Raw genomic sequence first — 25,526 nt, 5'->3', positions numbered from 1 at the left:
TTATTTACACCCTCCCTGGCAATCATGTATAGGTGTGTGTTCAATTTATTTATTTTGATGGTGTTGAAAATATTTTTATGTTTGTCTTCCCCATCTGTGAGTTCCTTGTGGGCAAGGAATGTGTTCGCCTGGTTATTCTGTCCTTCCCAAGTGCCTAGCACAGTGCACTGCACCAAGAAGGTTCTCAATAAATGCTATGACTACACTACCACCTTCCACGAACACAGAATGAACTCCCCACAGCACATATATAGATAGATCAGTAATTAATTAATCTATTTATTTATATGTCTGTCTCCCACTCTAGTCTATGAGCTTGTTGTGAGCAGGAATGTGTTTGTTGTTATATCGTACTCTCCCAAACACTTAGTACAGTGCTTTGTCCACAGTAAGCTTTCAATAATTAAGATTGAATGAATGAATGAATGAATAACTCTTGAGGCCTGGAACAGGGAAAATTTGGTGGTTATGTCTTACAGGCCCCAAAGACTCATTATTTTTTTTATGGTGTTCATTAAATGCTTACTATGTGCCAGGCACTGTTCTAAGCACTGAGATAGACACAAGATAATCAGGTCCCTGTCCCCCATGGGACTCACAGGCTTAATCCTCATTTTTCAGTCCAGGTAACTGAGACACAGAGAAGTAAAGTGACTTGCCCAAGATCACACAGCAGTCTAGTGGTGGAGCTGGGATTAGAGCCCAGGTCCTTCTGACTTCCAGACTCATGTTCCATTCACTAGACCACATTCCTTCTCAGTTGAAATAAAAATGCAGAAGGAGGTCTTCATTCTTTAAAAAATGTACAGGTGGAATTAGAACCATTTGAAATTGCACATTTTCCATTAGCTGGAATTAGGGAATTTTGACCGTTTTCATTGCCAGCCTCTTCCTTTGGGGAATGTATACACTGTATGCACGGTAGTGGAAAGAGCCCGGGCCTGGGAGTCAGAGGACCTGGGTTCTAATACCGGTTCCACCACTTGTCTGCTCTGAGACCTTGGGCAAGTCATTTAGCTTCTCTGAGCCTCAATTCCCTCATCTACAAAATGGGGATTTAATAGTTGTTCTCCCTCCTACTTAAAACTACTAGCTCCATGTGGGAACTGATTATCGTGGATCTACGTGAGCGCTTAGTTCAGTGCTTGGCATATAGTAAGTGCTTAACAAATGCCCTAATAATAATAATGGTTATTATGGAGAAATGGGAGGGTCCCTCCATTTCCAGACAGCCTTGGACTCCCCCAGGGTATTTGGACTGGGACTAGGAAGGATCTGAAGGACCCAAGTCCAGCCTGTCTGGCCTCATGAACTCAGCTCCTGTACCAGCCTCCCATAGAGAAGCATACGTGGCTCAGTGGAAAGAGCCTGGGCTTGGGAGTCAGAGGTCATGGGTTCGAATCCCTGCTCTGTCACTTGTCAGCTGGGTGACTGTGGGCAAGTCACTTAACTTCTCTGGGCCTCAGTTCCCTCATCTGTAAACTGGGGATGAAGACTGTGACCCTCATGTGGGACAACCTGATTACCCTGTATCTACCCCAGTGCTTAGAACAGTGCTGTGCACATAGTAATCGCGTAATACCAACATTATTATTATTATTATTATTATAATCCCCTGAGGCTTCTGAACTCACCAGGGCCCTGCAGAGGTTGGAGAGAAATGGGTCACCGCCGGACCGAAGGGAACCTGGTCAGGCCTCTGTCCTAGGCAGGCCCACTAGGCGGGTGAATGCCATCGGGGTGTTCCTATCCAAATGGAACCCCCCCCCCCAAGGATTCTGGGAGTCAGATCGCTGAAGCTTGGTGGCTCTGAGTAAGGGAACAAGAACTGTTGATCCAACGACACCCAAACGCTCAGTAAAGTGCTCTGCACATAGTAAGTGCTCAATAAATATCATTGAATGAATGAATGAATGGAGAGGAGGCAGATCACACCCATTAGTGGGCAGGGGTTTACCAGCCAAAGCCCCAGCAGGCTCAGAGACTTAATGGACTGGCTCCCCTCTGACCCAGGCACCCCACTAATGTCTACTCAAGGGACTGACTACAAGCGCCAGAGTAAGGGCAGACTGTAAGTCTGTCAGTAAGGCCTGACTCCCAGGCCTGTGCTCTATTCAATAGGCCATGCTGCTTTTCACACCACTTTATTCAGCCCTATGTGCCAAGCACTGTACTAAGCACTGGGGTAGATGAGATAATCAAGTCCTGTATGGAGTTCACAGTCTAAGTAGGAGGGAAAACAGGTATTGAATCCCCATTTTACAGATGAGGGAACTGAGACACAGAAGTTAAATGGATTTCCCAAGGTCACACAGCAGACCAGTGGTGGAGTCAACATTAGAACCCAGGTCCTCAGACTCCCAAGCCTGGGCTCTTTTCACTAAGCCACACTGCTTCTCCAAACAATTATTGTCTTATTTTTAGGACTGAGTTCATTCTTTGGTACCCCGACCTGAGTTCCAGAATTGCTGAAAAATAGGCCTCAGCACTTCATTTTTGCCCTATTCTAAAGGATCAAATTCTCCTTTAGGAAGGAGTCAAAAAGAGGCTTAGACTTCTCACAGAAGAAGAAATTTATTAAGATGTGGAGGATTTAGACCCCCACATTACCTACCCACCCCTTGCCAAATCCTTCCAATAATGCCCAGCCCATTGTAGGTAAAACAAAATGGCACCTCCCTTCCTCACCCAATTCATACCAACTACCAAGATATGGTGAGCTAAGCAACGAGGCAATGTGGTTTGGTGGAAAGAATACTGGTGTGGGAGACAGGAGATCTGAATTCCAATCTCAGTTCCGCCACTGGCCTGCTGTGTGATCCCGGACAATTTATATGCTCCCTCTGGGGCTGTTACTCTCCTATAAAATGGGGATACCTCTTAGACTGTGAGACGCTTGTGGGAAAGGAACCAGGTCTGATCTGGCTACCTTGTGTCCATCCCTGCACTTATCACAGAGTAGGTGCTTAATACCAATAACATTGTTTGTGTGTGTGTTTGTGTGTATAGGGGCTTTTAGCTCCATTCAGGGCCAAAACAGTGTGGGGGCAGGGCAGGGGTAGGATGGACTGGAAAAGCCATTCACTCAACCCCCTCTGGGGCTGGTCTAAACTACTCCCTAAAACCTCACTACAGGATAAGTTAGTTGTTTGGCTGTGTAATTGACTTGTCAGTATTTTTTCCATTAATATTGACCTGAAACCTCCATTCTTTCAGTTGAGTCCATTACTTCCTATGTTTCTCTCAGTGGCTTATAAGTGACTGTCTTTCCCCAAAACTTTTTCGCCCAGGTCCTGCCTCTGGCTTGGAATGCCCTCCCTCTTCATATCCCACAGACAATTACTCTCTCCACCTTCAAAGCCTTAGTGAAGGCACATCTTCTCCAAGCGGTCTTCCCTAAGCCCTCAGTAGAGAAGCAGCATGGCTCAGTGGAAAGAGCCCGGGCTTGGGAGTCAGAGGTCATGGGTTCGAATCCCGGCTCTGCCACTCATCAGCTGGGTGACTGGGAAAGTCACTTAACTTCTCTGGGCTTCAGTTCCCTCATCTGTAAAATGGGGATTAAGACTGTGGGCCTCATGTGGGGCAACCTGATTACCCTGTATCTACCCCAGTGCTTGGAACAGTGCTCTGCACATAGTAAGCGCTTAACAAATACCAACATTATTATTTCCTCTTTTCCCACTCCCTTCTGCCTTGTTCTGATTTCTAATCCCTCTCTGAGACCCAAATCACTTACATATAAATAATTCATTTATATTGTCTGCCTCCCTCACCAGGCTTTGAGCCCAATGTGGGCAGGGAATGTGTCTACTAACTCTGTTGTATTGTACGCCCCAAGCGCTTAGTGCAGTGCTCTGAACACAGTCAGTGCTCAATAAATGAGTGTGTGTGTGTGTATAGGTATCTGACTGGTCAAGGTTCTCCCTTGCCCTCTCCCTAAGGCCAAATATGCCTAGCTCTTTTGATCTCTTTCAGGAGTTTCTACCCAATTCAGCATTCTCTTGCTAAAACACAACTTTGCATTTTAAATCATGCCCTCTTTTGGTGGGGCGACTATCCCCTGCCTATAGGGAGTGCCACTGGGTTCTTTCCCCTTTTTAACTTTGTTAAAGGTTCAGTGAATGGAGGCCACATTAGACAACTGGACCCGGCAAACCAAAACAGAGGCAGTCTTACCCTTTAAAAGCACACATATCCTCAAAGAAGGACTTACTCGGATTTGGACGATTTTTCCACCTGAGACTCTGTGACAGATTTTTTAATAGTGACAAGGCCAAGTTACAAACATCTCCGGAATCGAGTGTAAAAGCACTTGCTGGTAGCTAAAGTGCTGTAGAAATCCCTTTAAAACAAGCTGGGGGAGAGCAGAGATGACACTCTCTAGAATGTAAAGCACAGCTCTAGAACTTTCCTTGCAGCCCTGCCGAAGGACGAGGGACGGGGGGAGAGAAGGAGGAGTGGAGAGTGGTGAGGGGCTCCGGCTTTGGGGATCCCATTGGATGGCGATTTCAAAGAAGGGTATGCGTTGCCTTACGGAGAAACAAACGTCCTCCCTTTACCACGGAGGAAGCTAGGGGTTGAGACTGAAGCGTTTTGGGGCCCAGGGAGATGAAGACAGGGCTCAGGCAAGCAATGAGGATTCTGAGAAACGGTGAGGAGCTTGATTCTCTGGGGCGGCGGGTACCTGTCCGCAGGGCCTGTCCGCAGGGTGGGCGTGATGGCTTCCACAATGCGGGCCGGGTAGGAGAGAAGTACCTGGACGTGAACCGTCCCCACCCCCGGTACTCCCAGGATCCCTTCCCTCGGGAACGATCCTGCCGCCGAGTTGAGCGCCGGACACCAAAATTCACCCGCTTCCAACTGTCACCCTCCCCTTCCGGGCTTCGGGGGTTACCCTTTTCCCAACTGGCCAGCACAGGTACAGTCTCGTTCACAGATTCCACTCCTCGATGACGGGTCCGGTCCTTGTCTCTGAGCCAAGCGCGTTCCAAGGGCGAATGCGCCGAAGAGCGGATCCTTAAACTCCCCCCGAGTTGTGGCAATGTCCGGTGGAGACAGAGAGAGGCCTCCGAATGTGCCCGAGGTCCCCTGCTCCAGGCAGAGGAGCCACTCGCGGGCACACAGTCTCGGTGCCCACGGCCCGGTGCCGGGGAGGCTACATTTTCTGCAGTGCTTCAACTGGACGAGGTCTTAGCACCTCCCACCTCCTCTACGCTGCTGCCACCCTTCCCCTTGGGAGCCCTACCCCTGTCTCTCCTCTGCTCAGGAGCCGTGGGGGCCTGGAGAGGCGACTCCGGAGGAGGGAGAGCCGGGCAGGTGGGTCGGTGGCCCCCAGGAGCTGTGGGAGGCAGGGGTGGAGGGAGCACCCCCGTCCCCCACCGTGGACCCTGGGAAACCAACGTGGTGAGGAAAGCCTTCGCTGGCACCACCCTGTACTACAATAGCAAGGATCTTGGCAACAGGCAGGGGTTCCGTGCAGGGAATGTGGGCGGGCCAGGAATGGCTAAGCGGATTCAGGGAGAGCGAGGCCGTCGCCTGCTTAGAGGCTGACCAGCCCCAGAGGACACACCTCCCGCAGAAAGGCCCTCCCAGAACCCAGGCGGGGCAAGTGGCCATGACCACGAGCCAGAGAAATCATCCAGAGGAGCAGGGGCCGGGTCACTTCTCCCCATTCCCATCCTCTTAGGCGCAGGATCACCATTCCCTCTTCCCTGCAGACTGGGGAAGGAGGAGACTGCTCTGTGCCCTCTGGCCACCATCAACCGGACGCTACTCACCAACAACCGAGCTGTGGTGGGCAAGTCAGAGGAGCAACCCACCTTCTCCAAGCTCCCCCCGAACCCAGCACTCCTTTTTCCACAATTCCCACCCAAAACACAGCTTTTTCTGGAGAGATCTAGGACAACACCTTCCTCTGCTCCCAACCTATTTCTACCACATCCTAAACTGAAACCAACCATGTCTGGGTCGAATCAAGAGGTCCTGGGTCCAGCCCCACTGCAGATAGATATTCCGCAAAACCCCAAGGCAGAGAGTGAAAGGAGAGACAGGAGACAGGAGCCCTGATGCAGGTTTTTCTATACATAAGTGTTTTTGACACCACAGCCTGTTGCTTATAATAAAACAGAAACAGCAGCCAGAATACACACCCGAATGCAAAAAAAAAAAAAAATGGGGGGGGAGAGAAGGAGAACAAAACACCCAAACCAAAAAAAAAAATCCTTTGTTTTATATATTAAAATAGGAAAGAAAAAATATCTGCCCAAAACCAGGTGGCTCCAGACAGTGCAAGAAAGAGGAAAGTCCAAGAGGAGAGAAGAGAACTGCTAGGCTGGGAAATAAACACAACACAAAGAAAAATCATCAGCGAAGCTCCCACCCTGGGGCACTGGAAACTGGAGATAACAGATTGTCCGATCCTCACGCTTGGTTTTTTTGTTTTGTTTTTTTTAGCACCTGTACAATAAAACTGTACCATCTACAACCCGAGACCCCCTGACTCCGACTCGCTCACGGGCGGGCGGTCCACTCCTGCCCTTGGACAGCCTGCTCTAATAGGATTGCTTTTAAAAATAGCATCTGATATAAAAGTAAGAAGCGCACGTGTGTGAAAGAGAATGCATGGGGGTAGGAGGGGAGAGAACAGAGAGGGCTCCTCCCATTTCCTGTCTCCAAATAAACACTGACCCGGAGGGGAGAGGGCTGTGCCGGGATCGTATTCCTTTGTGGTTTAGCCGGAGCCCGGACGACTTTCTTCTGCTCTAAAGCAGTTTGGACTTTACATCTAGAGGGGCTCCCAGGCTCAGGCTGGATAGTGGGGTCGACGGAGGTTCGGAGAAAGAAGCAGCCATATAGGTGGGGGGCGGGGCACGATGAGGAGGGGCGGAAGGGGAGAAGATGGGGGATGATATTAAATTTGCTCTACCCAAGAAGGACAGGAAGGAAGGGGTGTCCTGCCCCTACGACCAATCCTGGACTAGCGACCGCTTCCTCGTTCCCTCCCCCCTCACCACAGTCCTCCGTCAGGGAGCCCTGCCCACAAATAGCAGGTCTTGGGGGGAGAGGGGTTGCCGGATGGGGGAACGGGGAGGGGAGAGGGTGTCTGGAAGGGGGTGGCGGGGAGGGTGACGGGGTTGGGCAGAAATGAGAAAGACGGGGGTGAGCACCGTAATCTCAGCTCCCGGGCCGTGGAGAAAGCTGCTCCTGCCCGTTCGGTCTTCTTATTCACATTGTCTGACTGGCTTGAGAACTGCCCGTGGGGGAAGCAAGAATAATTTGGGTCTTGGTGAGATGGGGTCGGGGCGGAGGGCGGGGAGGAGGAGGCCCTCGAATGGTGCTTCTCAAAAGACGAAAGGGAGGGGAGGCTGGGGAAAAGGGAAAAGGAACCTTGGTACAAGTTGATGTCTCAACGGATCACAGTGATACAGACTTATCCGAAACAAATGAAACAATACAAATTAAATACTAATTAAATAAATACTATGGAAGACACTGAGGACAACGGGGGTGGGGAGGGGGAGGATCGAGAGCGAAGAGCATTTCCGCGGGGCAGGCCGAAGGCGCCCATTGCACCTGAAGGTTCTTCTGTCTCCCGGGTCCCGGATTTGGTCACACAAAATCCCTCCGTGAACAAGAGAGACTCTCAGGAGATATGTGCCCGTCTGGGTTGGAGGAGGAGGAGGAAGAGGAGGGAGAGGAGGGGGAGGGGGAGGAGGAGGAGGAAGAGGGGCAGCGGGCCCGTCGCCTCTGCCAGGGGGAAGCGGTTCCAGCTCCGCGGGACCACCGATCCCCGAGGCGGAGCCCCCGGCCCGCCGCTCGCCGTCCCTCCGGGCCTCCTCGCGGCTTCAGAGACGGGCCCCGCGGCCTCCCCCTTCACCGAACGCCGTGCCGACGGGGAGGAGAACGAACGGATGCCAGCCCCCGGCCGCTAACGCTGGCACTGATAAGGCTGCTTCTCGTTGGTCCGTATTATTGCCTCATATTGCAGTCCGCTGCCCTGGAGGGTTCTTTTCCCGTCAGCTGCTCCAGGCCTGAAATTCAACCTCTGAGCCCAGCAGCTGAAGCAGCTCTGGTTCGGACCTCACCAGCTCCACAGTGTCCGCGCTGCCCAGGGGGCTGGGCTCCAGGCCCTCCGGGGGCCCCCCGGCCCGGGGCGGCGACGGCAGCAGCTGGCTGGAGGACACCTGGCGGTGGAACTCCGTCTGGGGCAAGGTGGCCACTTCAAAGTGCGGGAAACGAGCCTGAAATATCCGCGAGGAAAGCTTCAGCCTCTTCAGGATGTCGGAGAACAGGAACCAGTTGCAGGGCCTGGGAAGCCGGGGAGAGCGGTTGCTGAGTCGGAAGGAAATCGTCTGCGCCGCGGAGCCCGGCCTGAGCTACAGCCCACGTTTAATCCCCTCCGCTGCAGCTACCGTTAACCGTGGCCTGCCTTCACCACCTCTCCCAGCTGCCTCACAGCTTCCACGCCAGACAAGGGAGCTCTGGTCCCTTCGCTGGCTGGACTCTGCTATCCCGTTTCAGGGCAGGAAATGCTGGGTACTTCAAAGAAACGAATTAACTGTGCTAATGCTACCCTGCGGAAGCACCCCTCCCTCCTATCACCCCCACACACAGTCCCTGCGCCCCGCCCCCACACCGGCAAGCGTCCCCGCGGGCCTATTTTCCCTCCACCCGGCGGGACGGACTCCGGCCAGATGGCCTCGGAGGCAGGCTTCTCCTTGGACACACGTCTCATACCATTTCTCCCTTCTTTTAAGTACCGCTGGCACTGTTTTCGTTCCCCTCCGGGTCTCCGAGAAACTCTGAGTTTCTTTTTATAAGGGGTTTTAAAATATGTAAATGAAGACAGGCGGGGCATAAGACCTCTTCCTTCTCCATGTTTTTGTTGTTGTTTTTAAATAGTATTTGTTAAGAGCTTACTATGTCTCAAACACTGTTCTGAGCCCTGGGGTAGATTCCGGTTAATTAGGTTGTATATAGTCCTTGTCTCACATGGGGCTCGTAGTCTAAGTAGGAGGGAGAACTGAGACACAGAGAAGTTAAGTGATTTGCCCAACTTCGCAAAACAAGCATTTGGCAAAGCCAGAATTAGAACCCAGGTCCTCCGACTCCCAGGTCCAGGCTCTTTCCACTAGGCCACTGTAATACTGTTGGAACAGCATTCCAATAATAATAATGATAATACTTAATTTATATGCAGGGCTCTTCTCAAACTGTCCAGAGTGGTTTCACATCAATTATCTCATTCTATCCTCACAACATCCCCGTGAGATTGGGAGGGGGCAGGTATCGCTCTCCCCGTTTTACAGGTGAGGAGACCGAGACCCAAAGGGGTTCAGCGGCTTGCCCCAGGTCCCACAGACAAGTCCGAGACGGAGCTGGGACAAGGACCCAGCTCTCATTTCTCTCAGACCCCGGTGCTACATCTGTCGAGTTCGCTTTGTGGCACTCCCAGCGGCGGCTTGGCCAAACCCGACCGTGCCAACTTGTCGGTGCCAGGGATCTCAGCCCCGGTCCCCGCCATCCCCCGCTCAGCCAGGGTTGTGGCCAGGCCTGCCTTGGCAACTGTCATTCCGGCCCTGGCGTGGGACTGAAGCTGAGGCGGACCCGGTCGGACCCAGGGCAAGGGGCTACCGGCCTGAGAGGGTATCCGGGGCCGCCGCGGCCGCTGCCCGAATCCTTTGGGACATAAGCCCTGAGAAGCGGCATGGCGTAGTGGATGGAACACGGGCCGGGGAGTCAGAAGGTCTAATCCTGGCTCTGCCACGTGTCTGCTCTGTGACCTTGGGCAAGTCACTTCACTTCTCTGGGCCTCAGTTCCCTCATCTGTAATAAGGGGATTGAGACTGTGAGCCCAAGTGGGACAGGGACTGTGTCCAACCCGATTTGCTTGTATCCACCCTAGTGCTTAGTAGAGTGCCTGGCATACAGTAAGCACTTAACAGTTACCACAATTATTATTATTATTTGGTATTTAAGTGCTTACTATGTGACAAGCACTGTTCTAAGTGCTGGGGGAGATACAGGGTAATCGGGTTGTCCCACATGAGGCTCACAGGCTTCATCCCCATTTTGCAGGTGAGGGAACTGAGGCCCAGAGAAGTCAAGTGACTTGCCCAAAGTCACACAGCGGATAGGTGGCGGAGTCGGGATTAGAAACCATGACCTCTGACTCCTAAGATCTTGCTCTTTGGACAAATATTGGCCCTTTTGGCCTCCTTTAAGTTAAAAAGGAGAAGTGAGAGGATGACTGTAGGCTCTCTATGGGAAGGGAATACAGCTGATATGTTGTATTCTACTCTCTCAACCGCTTAGTACAGTGCTCTTTCCACTGAGCCACGTTTTTACAGAGCAGAGAACTGCAAAACCGGGCTCGGGATGACCTCACCCAAGTGGGCGTGGCCTTGCCACGACGGAGAGGGGGTTTTGCCTTTTAATTTGCTCAAGTGGCCGTTTTGTACCGCAACAGAGAATTTAGCTCTCCGCTTGGAAAGCTTTCTTCTCAAAGGATCTTGCACTTGATCAAGTCAATGCCTAGAATCCAAGCAACCATTCCATAGCAACAGCTGCTGCTCTTTCATGAGGATTTGCTCTTCCCGTTAAGACCGGGGGAAACACTGCTGAATGACTTGTCAATCATTACACCTATCTGAATTCTCCTGCATTTTTCACTATTTAACATTACTCGCACTCTCCATCTCGTCACCCTCCCCACCTCCCATCTTGCTTTCCGAACAGACCGGGCTTGCCTCAGACTCTCTTCCTTGAGATCACCTTACCCTGCGGACCCCCCAAAACTTCCCTCCGCTCAATTTGCGGATTGCCTAAGAATCGGTTTCCAGAGGTTCTGGGAACTCCGAGGCCCCTCTGGTTCTCCTTTACTGTGTAGGTATCCCACTTGGTCCTTCATGGCTCCTCCCATCTCTAGATGTCTTTCAGTTTCAAACTTAACTTTCCTCCCAGCCACCGGTAGGGTGGAAAAAATGGATACTTAGGGGAGACCTGCAGTGGGAGGTGTGGGGGGATTCCTTGGCCAATCCATTCTGGGAAAGTCTGCTCTTAGCTGAAAATTCAAATGGCTAGAAATCTTGGCCCAGCCCCAGAAATAACATGTCTGTGACTGAGACCGGACTCCCCTAGCTCCCGGAACACTGCGGGCCCGAATCGGAGCTGGAGCTGGGGTGAGCACTCTCTTCTCCCTCTACCCCTCAGCTCGCACTCTTTGTTCCTCTCAAGCTAACCCACTCTGTCTCCATCTTGCCTCTCCCGCTGCCACCCTCTTGTTCACGCCCTTCCCCATGCCTGGAACTCCTCCCACACCATATCCAGCAGACCTACGACACTCTCCTTCTAAGCCCTTCCGAAATCACATCTCCTCCAGGCAGGCTTCCCCGATCAATCGCCCATCTCCCCATTTTATATCCTTCAACTGCCATTTCCGCCCTTCCACACCACCTAAGGATTCACCCTTACGTACATATCTTGTACACTCTATTACTTCTTCCAACTCTACTGTATTTATATTTCTGTTCAATCATCTAGAGCTAGACTGTAAGCTCTTCAAGGGCAGGGATCACGGACATGAATTCTGCTGCCCTCTCCCAAGGGTTTAGTGCTCTGCCCACAGAAGGCGCTCAATTCATACTACTGTTTGACTGACTGATGTGGCCCCTAACTCCTTTAAGACCGGGAACTCTGGTTTCAGTCAGTCCTATTTACTGAATGCTTACTGTGTGAAGAGCACTGTATTAAGCAATTGGGAGAGTACAATATAACGGACACATTCACCTCTCACAATGAGCTTAGAGCCTAGAGTGTCTCCGCGCCTGAAGCCCAGACTGGTCGCACCTGGCGCCCAGAAAATAGCTCACTGGAAGCCTCATTCTGGCCTCTTAAGCGTTTACAACGCTGGGGAAGCGACTGCCTGGAGCAGTGAAGGTTACTACTCCAAAAACAGTTTATTTACTTAACATCGTTATCTGGATTGGTTGGCTGTGTTTCTTACTGTTGCTACCAATGCACCATTATTTGTTCCTCATATCTGACTCACTGCGTAGCTCTAGCCACTTAGATCGTGAACCCTTATGGGACGGGGACAAGTTTGAAAAAAATTACAGTGCTTCTACCCCGGCAGGTAGCATAAAGCACAGCATACCGTAAGCGCTCAATTAATGCCAAACCCCACCAGTCAATCAAACAAATAACCACAGGTAAAAAGGAATTTCCTTTTCCGGTTCATCTAATATCTAGAAATGGACATTTCTACCCCGGCGAGTTGCATAAAGCTCAGCACACAGTAAGCATTTGATTGATGCCAGTCGCCAAGCATTTAGTACAGTGCTTTGCACACAGTACGCGCTCTATAAATACGATTGAATGAACTCCACCAACCAACCACACCAATAACCGGCGGTTAAAAGGAATCTCCTTTTCCGGTCGATTTTGTAATCTAGCAGGGTTCTGCTGCTGGACTCTGAGACCTCGATATTATCTATTACTAGTATTGTATTTGTTAAGCGCTTAACAATGTGCCAAGCACTGTTCTAAGTGCTGGGGTAGATACAAGGTAATCAGGTTGTCCATGTGGGCTCACGGTCTTAATCCCCGTTTTACAGATGAGGTAAGTGAGGCCCAGAGAAGTTAAGTGGTTTGCCCAAAGTCACACAAAAGACAAGTGGCAGAGCCGGGGTTAGAACCCACGTCCTGACTCCCAAGCCCAGGCTCTTTCACTAAGCCACGCTGCTTCCCTAGGGTCTCCGTTCCCAGCCCACAGCCATAGCGTCCACAGAAAGGAGGCCCACTCACCCACGAGACACTGACACCTGAAGATTATAACACGGGAGCAGTGGCTTGTCTGAGAATTCGAACATGAAGTTGTCTGAATCCTGTTCGTCCTCTTGATCGGAGCTTCCCGGAGGATTGAGAAGAAGGTCACACCCGATTCCATCCTTCCCCTCTGCAGATAGAGAAAACCCGGGGAATCGGCCTTCTTCCGGCAGAGAGATCATCCTGGGAAGGGCACGCACCCAAGCAGCCGCCCCATCTGACCCCAAGTCAGAGGCTGGACAGTCCCAGCCGCCCACCCCGTTGCAGATTTCCTCTCCCGGGTCCCTTCCCGGCTGCTGGATCTTATCCTCCACCTCTGCCTTGACACACCCACCACCCCATCCTCCATCCCCAACCTGCCCCGTCCACCAGTGTAGAGGTTCTGCTTTGTAAAGTACAGGGCGCTCCGCCCAGGTGGCTACCCCAGAGGCAAGAGGAGCCATAATTCGGACCCTCCCCGAAGGCAGTTCTGAGGAAGAGAAGGGGGCTTCTCGTCTTCCCCGTGACCCCCATGGCCCGATTTAGAATGGATCACATGGGAAGCCCCGCGGAGCTCATGGTTCCTTCCCGCCCGCTCCTTTGTTAAGACTGAGCTGGGAAGGCCAAGCCCTCTGGACCCATGAGGAGAGGGAAGGCCGCCTGACTCACCCAGTGTGGAACTGCTGTAGAAGTCCCAGGCCACGTGGGGATCGCCTTCAGCCCGGCCCTGGAGGTCAGAGAGATGATCTGGGGAGGGAACAGAGGAGGGTGAGACCGAGGCGGGGGCAGGAGCAACCAGGCTAAGCACTGAGCTAGGCTCTTTACAAAATGAATCGGTCCTGTCCCGGTGGTTCCCGCTATTCATTCATTCATTCATATTTATCGCGTGCTTACTGTGTGCAGAGCACTGTACTAAGCGTTTGGGAAAGTACAGTACAACAATAAACAGTGACATTCCCTGCCCACAACGAGCTCACAGTCTAGAGGTGGGAGAAAGACAAAATACAAATAAATAAAATGACAGATATACACTCAAGTGCTATGGGCCTGGGAGGGGGGAAGAGCAAAGGGAGCAGAGTCAGGGTGATGCAGAAGGGAATGGGAGATGAAAAAAAGTGGGGCTTAGTCTGGGAAGGTCTCTTGGAGGAGATGTGCCTTCAATGAGGCTTTGAAGCAGAGAAGAGTAATTGTCGGAGACCAACTTGGACATCAGGACTTCTCTCCCTCTGGGGGGAAGCCCTTTCTCCCGTCCTCTGAATCCCAGGCCCACGATGGTTCCAGAGCCCCTGGGGGCCCAGCAGGCCACATAGATCCTGCATGGCCTCATTATCTGGGCCGGCCTCACGGAACCCCATTAAGGGAGGGTGGAAAGTGGAAAGCGCCCAGCCTCCCTCTTCCTAAATCAGAAGCGGCATGACCTAGTGGATAGAGCCCAGGCCTAGGAGTCGAAAGGACCTGGGTTCTAATTCTGGCTCCGCCACTTGTCTGCTCGGTGACCCCGGGCAAGTCACTTCTCTGTGCCTCAGTTTTCTTATCTGGAAAATGGGGATTAAGACTGAGCCCCATGTGCGACATGGACTGTGTCCAACTGGATTATCTTGTATCTACTCCAGCACTTAATACAGTGACTGGCACATAGTCAGTGCTTAACAAATGCCATTAAAAAATATATATTGGCAGGGACCTGGTTCTGGAGCCTGGTGTGCCCTGGGGGGATTTCTGTGAGGTGCCATTAATAATAATAATGTTGGTATTTGTTAAGCGCTTACTATGTGCAGAGCACTGTTCTAAGCGCTGGGGTAGACACAGGGGAATCAGGTTGTCCCACGTAGGGCTCATAGTCTTAATCCCCATTTTACAGATGAGGGAACTGAGGCACAGAGAAGTTAAGTGACTTGCCCACAGTCACACAGCTGACAAGTGGCAGAACTGGGATTTGAACTCATGAGCCCTGACTCCAAAGCCCGTGCTCTTTCCACTGCGCCACGCTGCTTCTCAGCCATTACCCTACACTGTGGTTCAGCAGGGGGCCCATAGCATCCAGCATGGGAGGGCAGCATTGTTTTCCCCCAGAGAACTTGTGAATCCCTGGAGCCAGCCCTGACTGTACCTATAACCCGGCACCCACAGTAAAAACCAGGGCATCTTAGCGGGAGTCTGGAACCGCCACTTAATCGGGTGAGCCACAGGTGCCATTGTTCAAAGGCTACTGGCCAGAAGGCTGCCGATCTGCCCCTCTCCAAAAGATCTCTGCTGTCAGACCCCTAGAGGCCCAAAGTCGAAAGGAGTCTTCCTGGAGAAGGGGATTGGAGACATCACAGCAGCCGGGGAGTCTGGTGGTATTCGATACTTGTGAAGCGCTTCCACTGTTCTAAGTGCTGGGATATTACAAGTTAATACAGTTAGATGGGAATGAATCAAAGGAATTGGGGTGGTTGAGCCAAGAGAAGAGAAGGCTAAAGGAGTCTGAAAACCACTTGAGTCTCCAGAGCCCTTCATCCATCACGACAGTGTGATGGGCTACTGGACGCACGGCCAATCGAACAGCTGTTTGTATGCTCACTGTGGGCAGGGAACGTGTCTACCAACTTTGTGATACTCTCCCAAATGCTTAGTCCGGTGCTCTGCACGAAGTAAGTGCTCAAAAAGATATGATTGGCTGACTGACTGGCCAAGCTCAGGCCTGAGAGTTAAAGACCTGGATTCTAATTCAGGCTCCATCCCTCCCTTGTCTGCTGGGTTACCTTGGGCACTTCACTTCTCTGAGTCTCATCTGTAAAATGGGGATTAACACTGTAAGCCCCATTTGGGTCCAGGACTATATCCAACCTCATTAGCTTGAATCTTGGCTCTACCAAATGCTCAGTACAGTGCTTTGAACACAGTAAAGTGCTCAATACGACTGAATGAATGAATCTACCCCAATGCTTAGTACAGTGCTTGGCACACAGTAAGTGCTTAACAAATACCATAAAAAAAAGGGGACCAGACTGCTGTGCAACTGGCAGGCTCTGCAAACACCACTCTCTGCCATGCCTCAACCAATCCGCATGTCGGTGGCCAATCCGCATGTCGGTGGCCCAAAAAGCCAATCTTCCAAAGTTAAAAGTGATCGAGAACGCCTGAGAAACGGCGTCCCGACGTGACCCCGAGGCCTGAGACCCCCGCTCGTTCCCCTCCCGCCAGGCCCGTGCTTACCACTGAGGAAGCGTTTCATCACCTCGCTGCTGGCGAGCTTCATGGCCGTCTGCCCTGAGTAGGTGGCCAGCGTGGGATCAGCGCCGTAGGAGAGCAAGAGCCAGATGGTCTCCAGGTTGTCATTAACCACCGCGTCATGGACCGGCCTGCGGAGCAAGGGCAAGAGGGAGGGTCAGCGGCAGACAGCGGGGTGGGCTGCGCCTGGGGGAATGGGTGCCATTGACCTCTTAAGGCCTAGAAATGAAACCAACAGTCCAAACAAAAACCAGTTCGGGTTTACGAAAGGGAGAGGGCACAGTGGACTGTGTGTGACGTTAATAATGATAATGATAACAATAATGAAGAGAACGGTATTAAGCACGGGGAAGCAGCGTGGCCTAGTGGAAAGAGCTCGGGCCAGGGAGTCAGAGGACGTGGGTTCTAAACCCGAATCTGCCACATAATAATAATGATGATAATAACAATAATAATAGCAATAATAAATTGTGGTATTTGCAAATCACTTCCTATGTTCCAGGCACTGTTCTACGCGCTGGGTGGTTACAAGCTAATAAGGTTGGACACAGTCCCTGTCCCACATAGGCTCACAGTCTTAATCCTCATTTTACAGAAGAAGCTTCTTTTAAATTGACCTTGGGCAAGTCACTTCACTTCTGTGCTTCGGTTCCCTCCTGTAGAAAATGAAGATTAACTCCATGAGCACCATGTGGGATATGGATTGGATCCAAACTGATTAGCTTGTATCTACCCCAGCGCTGACTACAGTGTAAGCACTTAAAAAATACTTTCAAAAAAAAAAAAAAGGCTGCACAGAGCTGCCCCTGGCCCGCTGTCCGCTCTACCCATCATCTATCTGTAACGAGAGGGAGAAGCCCCCGGCGCTGACTCGCCTGGTGCCATCCTGGGCGCTGCAGTTCACATTGGCGCCGTGCTCCAGCAGAATGTTTAAGATGTCCGTCCAGCCCCGGGCACATGCCTCGTGCAGGGCCGTGTAGCCGGCGTTGTCCCGATGATTTACGTCCCGGCTCTCTTTCTGCAGGCAATACAGCACCACATCCTGGCGGGACAAAAACACTTGGCTCATCTGCGAGGGGCTACACGACATGCCATTCGGCGGGAATCCCAGGAGGTCGCAGAGTCGGGGAAGACCTGATCAGACTGCACGGATCCCATCATCCCCTGCTCACTTCTCTCCGCTCTTTGAGATGGCAGGGGCCCAGAAGCAGGCCGAACCACGCCCGTTCGAACGCTGGCATTTTAGGGAAGGAAAGAGTGTCCGCAAAGGAGCTGGGGTGGTGCGTTAGGATGTGCTTCCCACTCTGCCCACAGACTGAACTGCTTTAATGCCACCTGGTAGGTTCCTCCAACCAGCCAAGGAAACGACTGCGGGTCCCAGCTGCGGCCCCCGCATCCCGGCCTTAAGCTGGTGATGCAGGTGGATCAAATGGCGAGCCCGTTCCCGAAGCCTAGCAGCAATGGTTAGTAGCATCTACGTGAGGCCCGGCTTTTCAACGGTTCTATGCCATCATGCAATTTCCTAAACCCTACTGGGGATCTCTGATGGTTCGGGGCCCTTTTCTCGGTGGCAGCCCCAAGTTTTCCTGGCTAGGATAGAGGGGGCGAGGAGAGGTGAAGGCCGGGAATAATCAGATCATTAAGTGCAAGATAAGAGGTTTCTACCCTTTCTGCCAATGCGCTGCCTTTCTCCCTGCTCTCGATCTCCAGTGGAATCCAAATAGCGTATTTATATAAAAGCTTCTAACTCCTTCTTAAAAAAAAAAAGACGCGTTAGAGCCTGGTTCTCTCAAATCTCCCAGGTGGCAGTACAGCTCCTCCAGCTGCCGTCTGGAAGAAGAGGACGGCAAACCAAATGGCGGCAACACAAGCATCAGCAGCGCTGACCTCACTGGGCCTCATGGCCCGGAGACTCTTACGGTGCAGTAAATAACCGGCCGGAGCCACTGTGACATGAGCTGGAGAGCGGGGCGTGTTCGGTGGCTTCATGGTCAATTCCTGGAAACTCACGTGGTTTAAAGCCAGTCTTTTTCCTTAGGAAGACTGGTGGGTGTCGGACTGGTTTCGCCTATGTCAAGAGTCAGGGGTCAGCTGTTAATTGGATTAGTGCAGACCTGCCCTCCCTAGGAATTACCCTAATCCCCTTCTAACACCAGCAGAAACCTTGGTGGGAGTAGAGTTGGTGGAGCAGACAGAGTAAATACACCTATAATCTCCCAACCTGCACTCTCTCCCTCCTTCCCTCCCCATGTCAGCCCGCAGCTTTCTTACCTTGTAGCCAAGCCGGGCTGCCCGCTGCAAGAGAGTCTCCCCAGCGTTCTTATTCACAATCAGCCGACGGGCTTCCGGAGGGACGTGGCGAGTGCCGGGGGAGTCGGCGGAGTTCTCTGTCCCCACCCCTCGGGACTTGTACGGCGACCACCGGTCTGTTGGCTTCACTGGAGATGGGGATTTGGGCGAATGTGTCTTTAGTTGATTCCACCGCCCTTTCATCTGGAAAAGAATAATGATAGTACTCGTGGTATTTGTTAGGCGCTTACTAAGTGCCAGGCACCGGGGTGGATACGAGCAAATCGTGTTGGATGCAGTCCCTGTCCCACATGGGGCTCACAGTCTCAATCCCCATTTTACAGATGAGGTATCTGAGGCAGAAGTGACTTGCCTAAGGTCACATTGCAGACAAGGGGCGGAGCCAGTATTAGAACCCATGACCTTCTGACTCCCAGGCCCGTGCTCTATCCACTAAGCCATGCCGCTATCCACTGCTGCTTTCTAGAGTCACTAGCCACTAGGGCTGGTGCCATGTTTCCCATACCACAACAAGCCCTGAATGCCTCGCCATCTTTTCAGCAGTCTCAGGCTGGGATTCTGCCACCTCCTCTTTGCCCTCACAGTAGCAAGATTGTTATTTTTCTCTGTAGAGTATTCATCACGAGTGGCTTAGAATATTGCTCCAAGCCCAAAGACTCCTCATCCCCATAAGCGCTTAGTGTGGTGCTTTTCTGTACACAGTAAGTGTTCAGTAAAATGCCACTGTTTTTTTATTTTTTTGGTATTTGTTAAATGCTATGTGTCCAGCACTGTTCTAAGCACTAGGATAGATACGAGTTAATCAGGTTGGACACAGTCCCTGCTCCACATGGGGCTCACCGTCTAAGTACGAGGGAGAACAGGGACTGAAATCCCCATTTTACAGTTGAGGAAACTAGCCACAGAAAAGGCAAAAGGCCTGCCCAAGGTCATGCAGCAGGCAGGTGGCGGAGACCGAGTTAGAACCCAGGTCCTCTGACTCCCGGGCCCGGGCTCTTTCCCCTAGGCCACACTGCTTCCTTGACTGACTGACCAAGCTACTCTACATGCTTTCCTTCTGATTCTGTGATCCAGGAATACCAAATACCATACCAGTAATACCATACCCACAGTCAACAACTTTCTTTCTGCAGCTACAGAACGAGAAGCAGACCGTCAGACTCAATACCTGGATTTGAAAGCAGGACGCATTTACAGAGCCCTGATCAGTCTTTCAATCATATTTGAATGCTTACTGTGAGCAGGGCACGGCTCCATCCGTTAAATCAATCTTATTTACTGAGCGCTTGCCGTGTGCAGAGCACTGTACTAAGAGCTTGGGAAGTACGAAATAACAATCAACAGATGCATTCGCTGCCCACAACACGCTTACAGTCTAGAGGGGGAGACAGACATGAATATATATAAATTACAGATACATACGTAAGTGCCGGGGGCTGGGGCTAGATCTTTCTTCCCAAATGCCTCTCCCTGCCCCACTTCTGGCTTGGGAGTCAGCCCCACCCTAAGCCCCTCCAGGCACTCCTCCCTCCCAGGGGGCCAGATACGAGTCTGGTTCCCTCTCTGGGCCCGAGGATGCTGTGGACCTTTCTTTCCTGCAGAGACCTGTTTAGTGGTTTTACCTCCGCCAAGGTGGCTATGGTGGTAAGCTGCACATGCCACTCACCTCCAGTCCCTTTGAACAGGGACTAATGTCCTTAGACAGGGAACAGACCAACAAGAGCAGGAGAAACAAATGAAATTCACTGCGGGCAGGGAACGTGGCTACCAACTCTGTTATATTGACCTCCGCCCAAAGAAAGCGCTCTATAAATACGACTCACTGATTGATTGAAATCATAACGGTGGGAGCAAACAGAAATCTGGCCGCCGATATCTCCCAACACTGAGGGAAGCGTGAGCCTTAGCTGCTCACTCCCTGGAGGTATGCATGGTGGTTTGGCAAAGAAAAACAAGGAAGTGCCAGAAGGCTTTCCCTTGGTCCACACCCTGACACCCTGTGTGTTCCCAACCCCTCACCCGCTGAACCACCGAATTCTCCTCCTGCCACTTGATCCACGAGCCGCAAGCCGGGCCTCTCTCCCGGACTGTTGGACCAGGCTGCTGGCTTCAGCAGGGCAGTGACATCCTCACCTCCGGGCGCCACCATTTTACCTCACGCTCGGACTCCCTCCGCTCGCCCTGACGGCCTGTCCCGGCAGCTTCTATTCCCAACCTCCCAACAGGATGGGACCTTCTCCCCCTGGCTCCTCCACGGCCCCACCTCAACTCAGGGTATGTCATGTGCCATTCTGAGGGCAATTTATTTTGGGGTTTGCTTCTTCACATCCTCTGGACACCGGTCTCCCTCCCTCTCTAAACTATAAGCTTGTTGTGGGCAGGGAATGTGTCCATTTATTGTTATTCTGTACTCTCCCAAGCGCTTAGTACAGACCTTGGCACACAGTAAGCGCTCGACAAATATGACTGAATTGAATTATATCTTCCATTTTCCCACTCTGCCCACATCTCTCAGATGCTACCTTCTCCCTATGCTTCTTAACTGCACTGCCATCATAATGATGCCACAAAGGAATGGCAGACAACCAGGTGACGTATGAGCCAAAAAAGGCAAAACGGCCCAAGTTTTGCTTTTGTGGTGTTCAAATGTTTACCTTTCTTTTTTCTTAGCTGTATGTTTCTTAAGGGCAAGAACCGTGACTTCTTTAATTTAATCTTCTCGACAGGACCTGGATCCTCTAGGGCTCACCTGACATTCTTTGAGAAGCATGACAATTGGGATGCGGGGGGCGGGAGAAAGGAGGGAGTAGGGGTTGGGCTTGATGTTACTGTGGGCAGGGAATATGTCCACCAACCCTGTTTTATTGTACTCTTCGAAGGGTTTAGTACAGTGCTCTGCGTTCAGCGCTCAATAAATACCACTGACTGATGCATAATCCACCCACAAGCGATACTTCCCCCGTTCAGTGGGTTTGCTAATCCGTGGGGATCAAAGTATCGCTGAACCAAAAAGAGAGCATAGGGGATTGTTGAGAGAAACCAGGTCAAAAATTGGGCAGATTCTCATGTAGGGAGTCAAGGTCGACGTGGGAGGAATGGCCCCATCGCACTCTTTTCTGATTGCTAGTGTGCTTTTCCTAATCTTCTTCACTGTTTCTCAGTGGGAAACCCCTCATCTATCTTGTCCAAGGGGACCAGCAGGTGAGAAATGCAATGGAGAAAGGGGAAAAGGGAGAGAGAAGTCAGGTGTCGGAGCACAGGGAGAGAGAGGGAGGAAGGGGAAAGGGAGACCATGATAATAATAGTAATAATGGCATTTGTTAAGTGCTTATCTATGCCAGGCACTGTACTAAGCACTGGGGTGGATACAAGCAAATTGGATTGGCCAGTCCCTGTCCCACATGGGATTCACAGTCTTAACCCCCATTTTAGAGATGAGTGAACTGAGGCCCAGAGAAGTGAAGTGACTTGGCCAAGGTCACAGAGCAGAGAAAAGGTGTACACAGTGACTGTACACTGAGGACAAGGATTATGTCTACCAACTCTATTTTACTGTATTTTCCCAAGTAAGCTCAAACTCAATAAATACCACTGATTGATTAAAGAGGCCCGAGATTAAACTCTCGGGTATCCCCAAATCCAGCCTTTCTCCCCTCACTCCCAGAACCATACCTTTTCCTCCTCAGCGACTCCTGCCAGGTGCTTGGTCTTACACTTGCGTTTTCCTGATGGCTTTTCCAGAGCTTCGTGGCAAGATGAATTTTCAGGATGATTAGCGAGGAAACCATTAGGGAAGTCTGGGATCTCCTGGGGCTTGCGGGAGGATGAAGAATGCCTGCTCTTCGGGTGTAGATCAGAATCCAGGATGCCCTTCTGCTTCCGAAACTTGAAATCTGCAGCCCAAGTGGGAGAGGGAGAGAATAGGAATCAGTGGTCTGAAACACGGAGCAGCAAAAGCCTCCATGAGCCATGCCATGGGGGGCTTCATCCCCAACATCGACCAAGAGGTGGCTTTAAGGAATCAAACAACCTGAGCTTGAATCTGGGCTGGGGAAGACAGTGGGTCCAATCCAGGCAGCAGCAGTCTTGGGAGATCCGTTTTGGTTCCGGCAACCCAGGCCATCCTGAGTCCAAGTTCTGGTCCTTCGCCCACCTCCGAATTTGACCAGATTAGGAGGTGGGAGAGATGGATGGAGGACCAGTACTGACTGGAAGGCTCAACAATTTCCCAGCAGCCCTATGGAAGCTTGGGACTCAGACTGGGAGAGAGGGGGTGTTCCCAGAATTTTTTGCCGCCCAAGGACCACTAGGGAAAGGATTTCCCTATTACTCTCTCTCTGCCCTTTTCTCTGGAGTTTGGTTCGTAGGGACCGGTGGGAACTATTTCCAAACTGCAGGTGTATAGGGAGAGGCAGATGAGGAAATGAGAATTGAAGATTGTTTCGAAAAGGCAGCAGGGGAAACAAGAGAAAAAACATCTGCCTGTTAGCAGTTGAGCCTCTCAACTGAAGAGCTGGGGATTAGTTCTGAGAGGGTTTTTTGCAACTCAAGTCTGGTCTTGGAGAAAACAGGGACCCTAATCAGTGCTCTGCTAGATCCTTTCCTCTCCCCTCTCCCTTGTACTATCAATAATATCATTGTCACTATTCTCGGAGATTCAGCACATCCACCCTCTGCTTAGAGACACCGTGAAGTCTATGGGTACTCCAGATTTGGAAAATTCACTATCACATCAGTGGTATTTATTGAGTGCTTACTGTGTGCAGAGCACTGTACTAAGCACTTGGGAGAGAACAATCCAACAGGGTTGGTAGACACGTTTCCTGCCCAGCGGGAACTTAGAGTCTACAGGGTGAGACAGATCTTAATATAAATTACAGAAATGGACATAGTGCTGTGGGGCTGAGGGTGGAGTGAATATCAAGTGTTTAAAGGGAACTGATCCACATACATAGGTGACGCAGATGGTAGAAGGTGTAGGAGAAATGAGGGCTTACTCGGGGAAGACCCATCTCCTCTCCTCTCACTCTCCCTCCGGTGAGGGACACTAAAAGCATAAAATGCAGGCACTGCTGTCACTGAACCCAAGGATCAGTGCCTAGAATTAGGGGGCATTTATCTGGGGTGTCCCAGCCAAAAATCCTGTGCAAGTAGGAGGCTTAGCAAGGACAGTGGTGGCTTAGTTGCAGAAGAGCCGGCTTTGACAGACCCTTGGGTACTCACTCCACCCCACAGCACTTCTTACACTATTTCCCCTATCCAAAATATATTTTAATGTCTGTCTCCCCTTGTAGACTGTAAGTCCCTTGTTTGGGCAGTAATCACGTGGACCAACTTTGAAGGACTGTACTTTGTGCATCAGCCTCCTCGCTGACCTCTGTGCCTCTCCCTACTCCAGTCCATACTTCACTCTGCTGCCTGGGTCATTTTTCTTAAAAAAAAAAAAAAATTCCGTCCACGTGTTTCCCCACTCCTCAAGAATTTCCAGGGGTTGCCCATCCACTTCTGCATCAAATAGCAACTCCTTAAAGCACTCCAATAGCTCTCCCCCTTCTACCTTACCTTCCTGATCTACTACAGCCCATTTCACTCCTCTAGCGTCGGCTTGCTCACTGTACCTCGATCTCATCTATCTCGCCTCTGGCTCCTTTCCCACGTCCTCCCTCTGACCTGAAACTCCCTCCCACTCCACACACGCTAGACCTCCACTCTCCTCACCTTCAGTGCTTTATTAAAATCACATCTCTTCCAAGAGGTCTTCCCGGACTGAGCCCTCTCCCTTTCCCGGACCCTTTCCCGTCTGTGTTATCTATGCATTTGGAGCTGTGACCTTTGAGCACTGGATATTCACTCCACCCTCAGTCCCACAGCACTTTAGGGCATATCTGTAATTTATTTATTTAATGTCTGCCTCCTCCTCTAGATTGGAAGCTCCTTGCAGGCAGGGAACGTGCCTATCAATTCTGTTGCATTGTACTCTTCTAAGCCCTAAGTGCAGTTCTCTGCACACAGTGAGCACTCAATAAATACCGTTGATTGATTGATTTCCCAAGTGCTTAGTGTAGTGCTCTGCATACGGTAAGCACTCAGTAATACCGTTTGGCAACTCCCTATCCCACACTGGGTTCAGCAGAGGGCCGAGAATGGTGTGTCTTAACCCGATGGGGATAAAACCCCCACACACGGAAATAAGGATCTCAGTCTGAGAGCAGCATCTTCCAATACAAAGGGAGCTACACACTGACTCTCCCCAGGGTAATCCATCTTGGACGGGATGGCCATCTGCGTTCGTTTCCCAGGAGCCCCAGGAGAAGTCGCCGCTAGAATTCTTTTCTCTCAGCCAGAGGAAAAGCCCCTCAGATTCGCCTTTTCTCTGTCTTTAAGTGGTGATGCTGCTCTGGTGAACGGGGGATCGACTGTTGAGACCTCAACGGGGCCTAGAGCAGTTAAAGCCCGGCTCACACACTCACACACGGGAAACTACAGCCTGTGCTGTATTTGGGTGACATCTTCTGGCAGAAGCCACATACAACACCGGGGCTCTCGGGCCCAAAGGGGGATCGACCGACACACACAAACACAAACACACACATACACAAACACAGGGCAGAAGCCAGGGAAGTGGGGCGCATCCTGAAATCACCCACCCCCGGGGAATGAAGCGACCTCCGGGAGAGGGGCAAGCCCAGGGCCGTTCCACTGGGGCAGAAACCCCCACCTCACGCCCACAACCCGGCTTACCTCCTCGAATTTTCCGTCGGCTCTGGCAGAAAGAAACATGCTCTTCCTCCTCTCTTTCTGTCAAGTACTCCCCGGTCTGGTATTTCCGGTTTTTTTGCCGCCTCCTCTTCTTCCTCTTGACATGCCCTTCCTCCTCTTCTTCCTCCTCGTTGGGGTCCCACAGCTGCCGAGCGGCCTCCGCTCTCCAGGGCAGCGGACGGCTTCTCCGCAGGTGGTGACCATCCCTTCCTGAGGAGGACCGGTCTCTGGGGCGGCGGCCTCGGTATCTGGAGGCCCGGTGGGCCTTCCGGAGCTTCTGACGCTTCGAGGCCTCTTCCTCTCGCTCCTCTAGCATGGGGAACAGCTCTTGGCTGGCCATGTCATGCTCTGTCATGCTCGCAAAGGGACTACAGATGCTTCCTAAAGACAAAATGCAGTCGAAAGATGTGCGTTCTGGGGAAATCTCTTGGCCGTCAAGG

At 51.6% G+C, this 25,526-nt stretch overlaps 1 protein-coding gene across 3 annotated transcripts in view; it reads right to left on the bottom strand.

Annotated features, from left to right (window-relative positions):
• Positions 1-4,243: 4,243 nt before the first annotated feature.
• BCORL1 (BCL6 corepressor like 1) overlaps positions 4,244-25,526 on the bottom strand; it is a 62,697-nt gene continuing 41,414 nt past the window's right edge. For all 3 annotated transcript variants that reach the window (XM_029067388.2, XM_029067386.2, XM_029067387.2), the window contains exons 7-14: positions 25,069-25,467; positions 22,000-22,220; positions 18,289-18,510; positions 16,893-17,059; positions 16,003-16,148; positions 13,474-13,551; positions 12,805-12,955; positions 4,244-8,307 (exon numbers count right to left, since the gene is read on the bottom strand). In XM_029067388.2, coding sequence (XP_028923221.1) covers positions 8,016-8,307; positions 12,805-12,955; positions 13,474-13,551; positions 16,003-16,148; positions 16,893-17,059; positions 18,289-18,510; positions 22,000-22,220; positions 25,069-25,467 — 1,676 coding nt within the window. In that variant the 3' untranslated portion in view covers positions 4,244-8,015. The remainder of the gene's footprint in view (positions 8,308-12,804; positions 12,956-13,473; positions 13,552-16,002; positions 16,149-16,892; positions 17,060-18,288; positions 18,511-21,999; positions 22,221-25,068; positions 25,468-25,526) is intronic.

This window comes from Ornithorhynchus anatinus, chromosome 6 (assembly GCF_004115215.2).
Source record: "Ornithorhynchus anatinus isolate Pmale09 chromosome 6, mOrnAna1.pri.v4, whole genome shotgun sequence".
NCBI classification, from domain to species: Eukaryota; Metazoa; Chordata; class Mammalia; order Monotremata; family Ornithorhynchidae; genus Ornithorhynchus; species Ornithorhynchus anatinus.
Note: the sequence above shows the minus strand (reverse complement) of the source record. Positions and strands in the feature narration are given on the sequence as shown.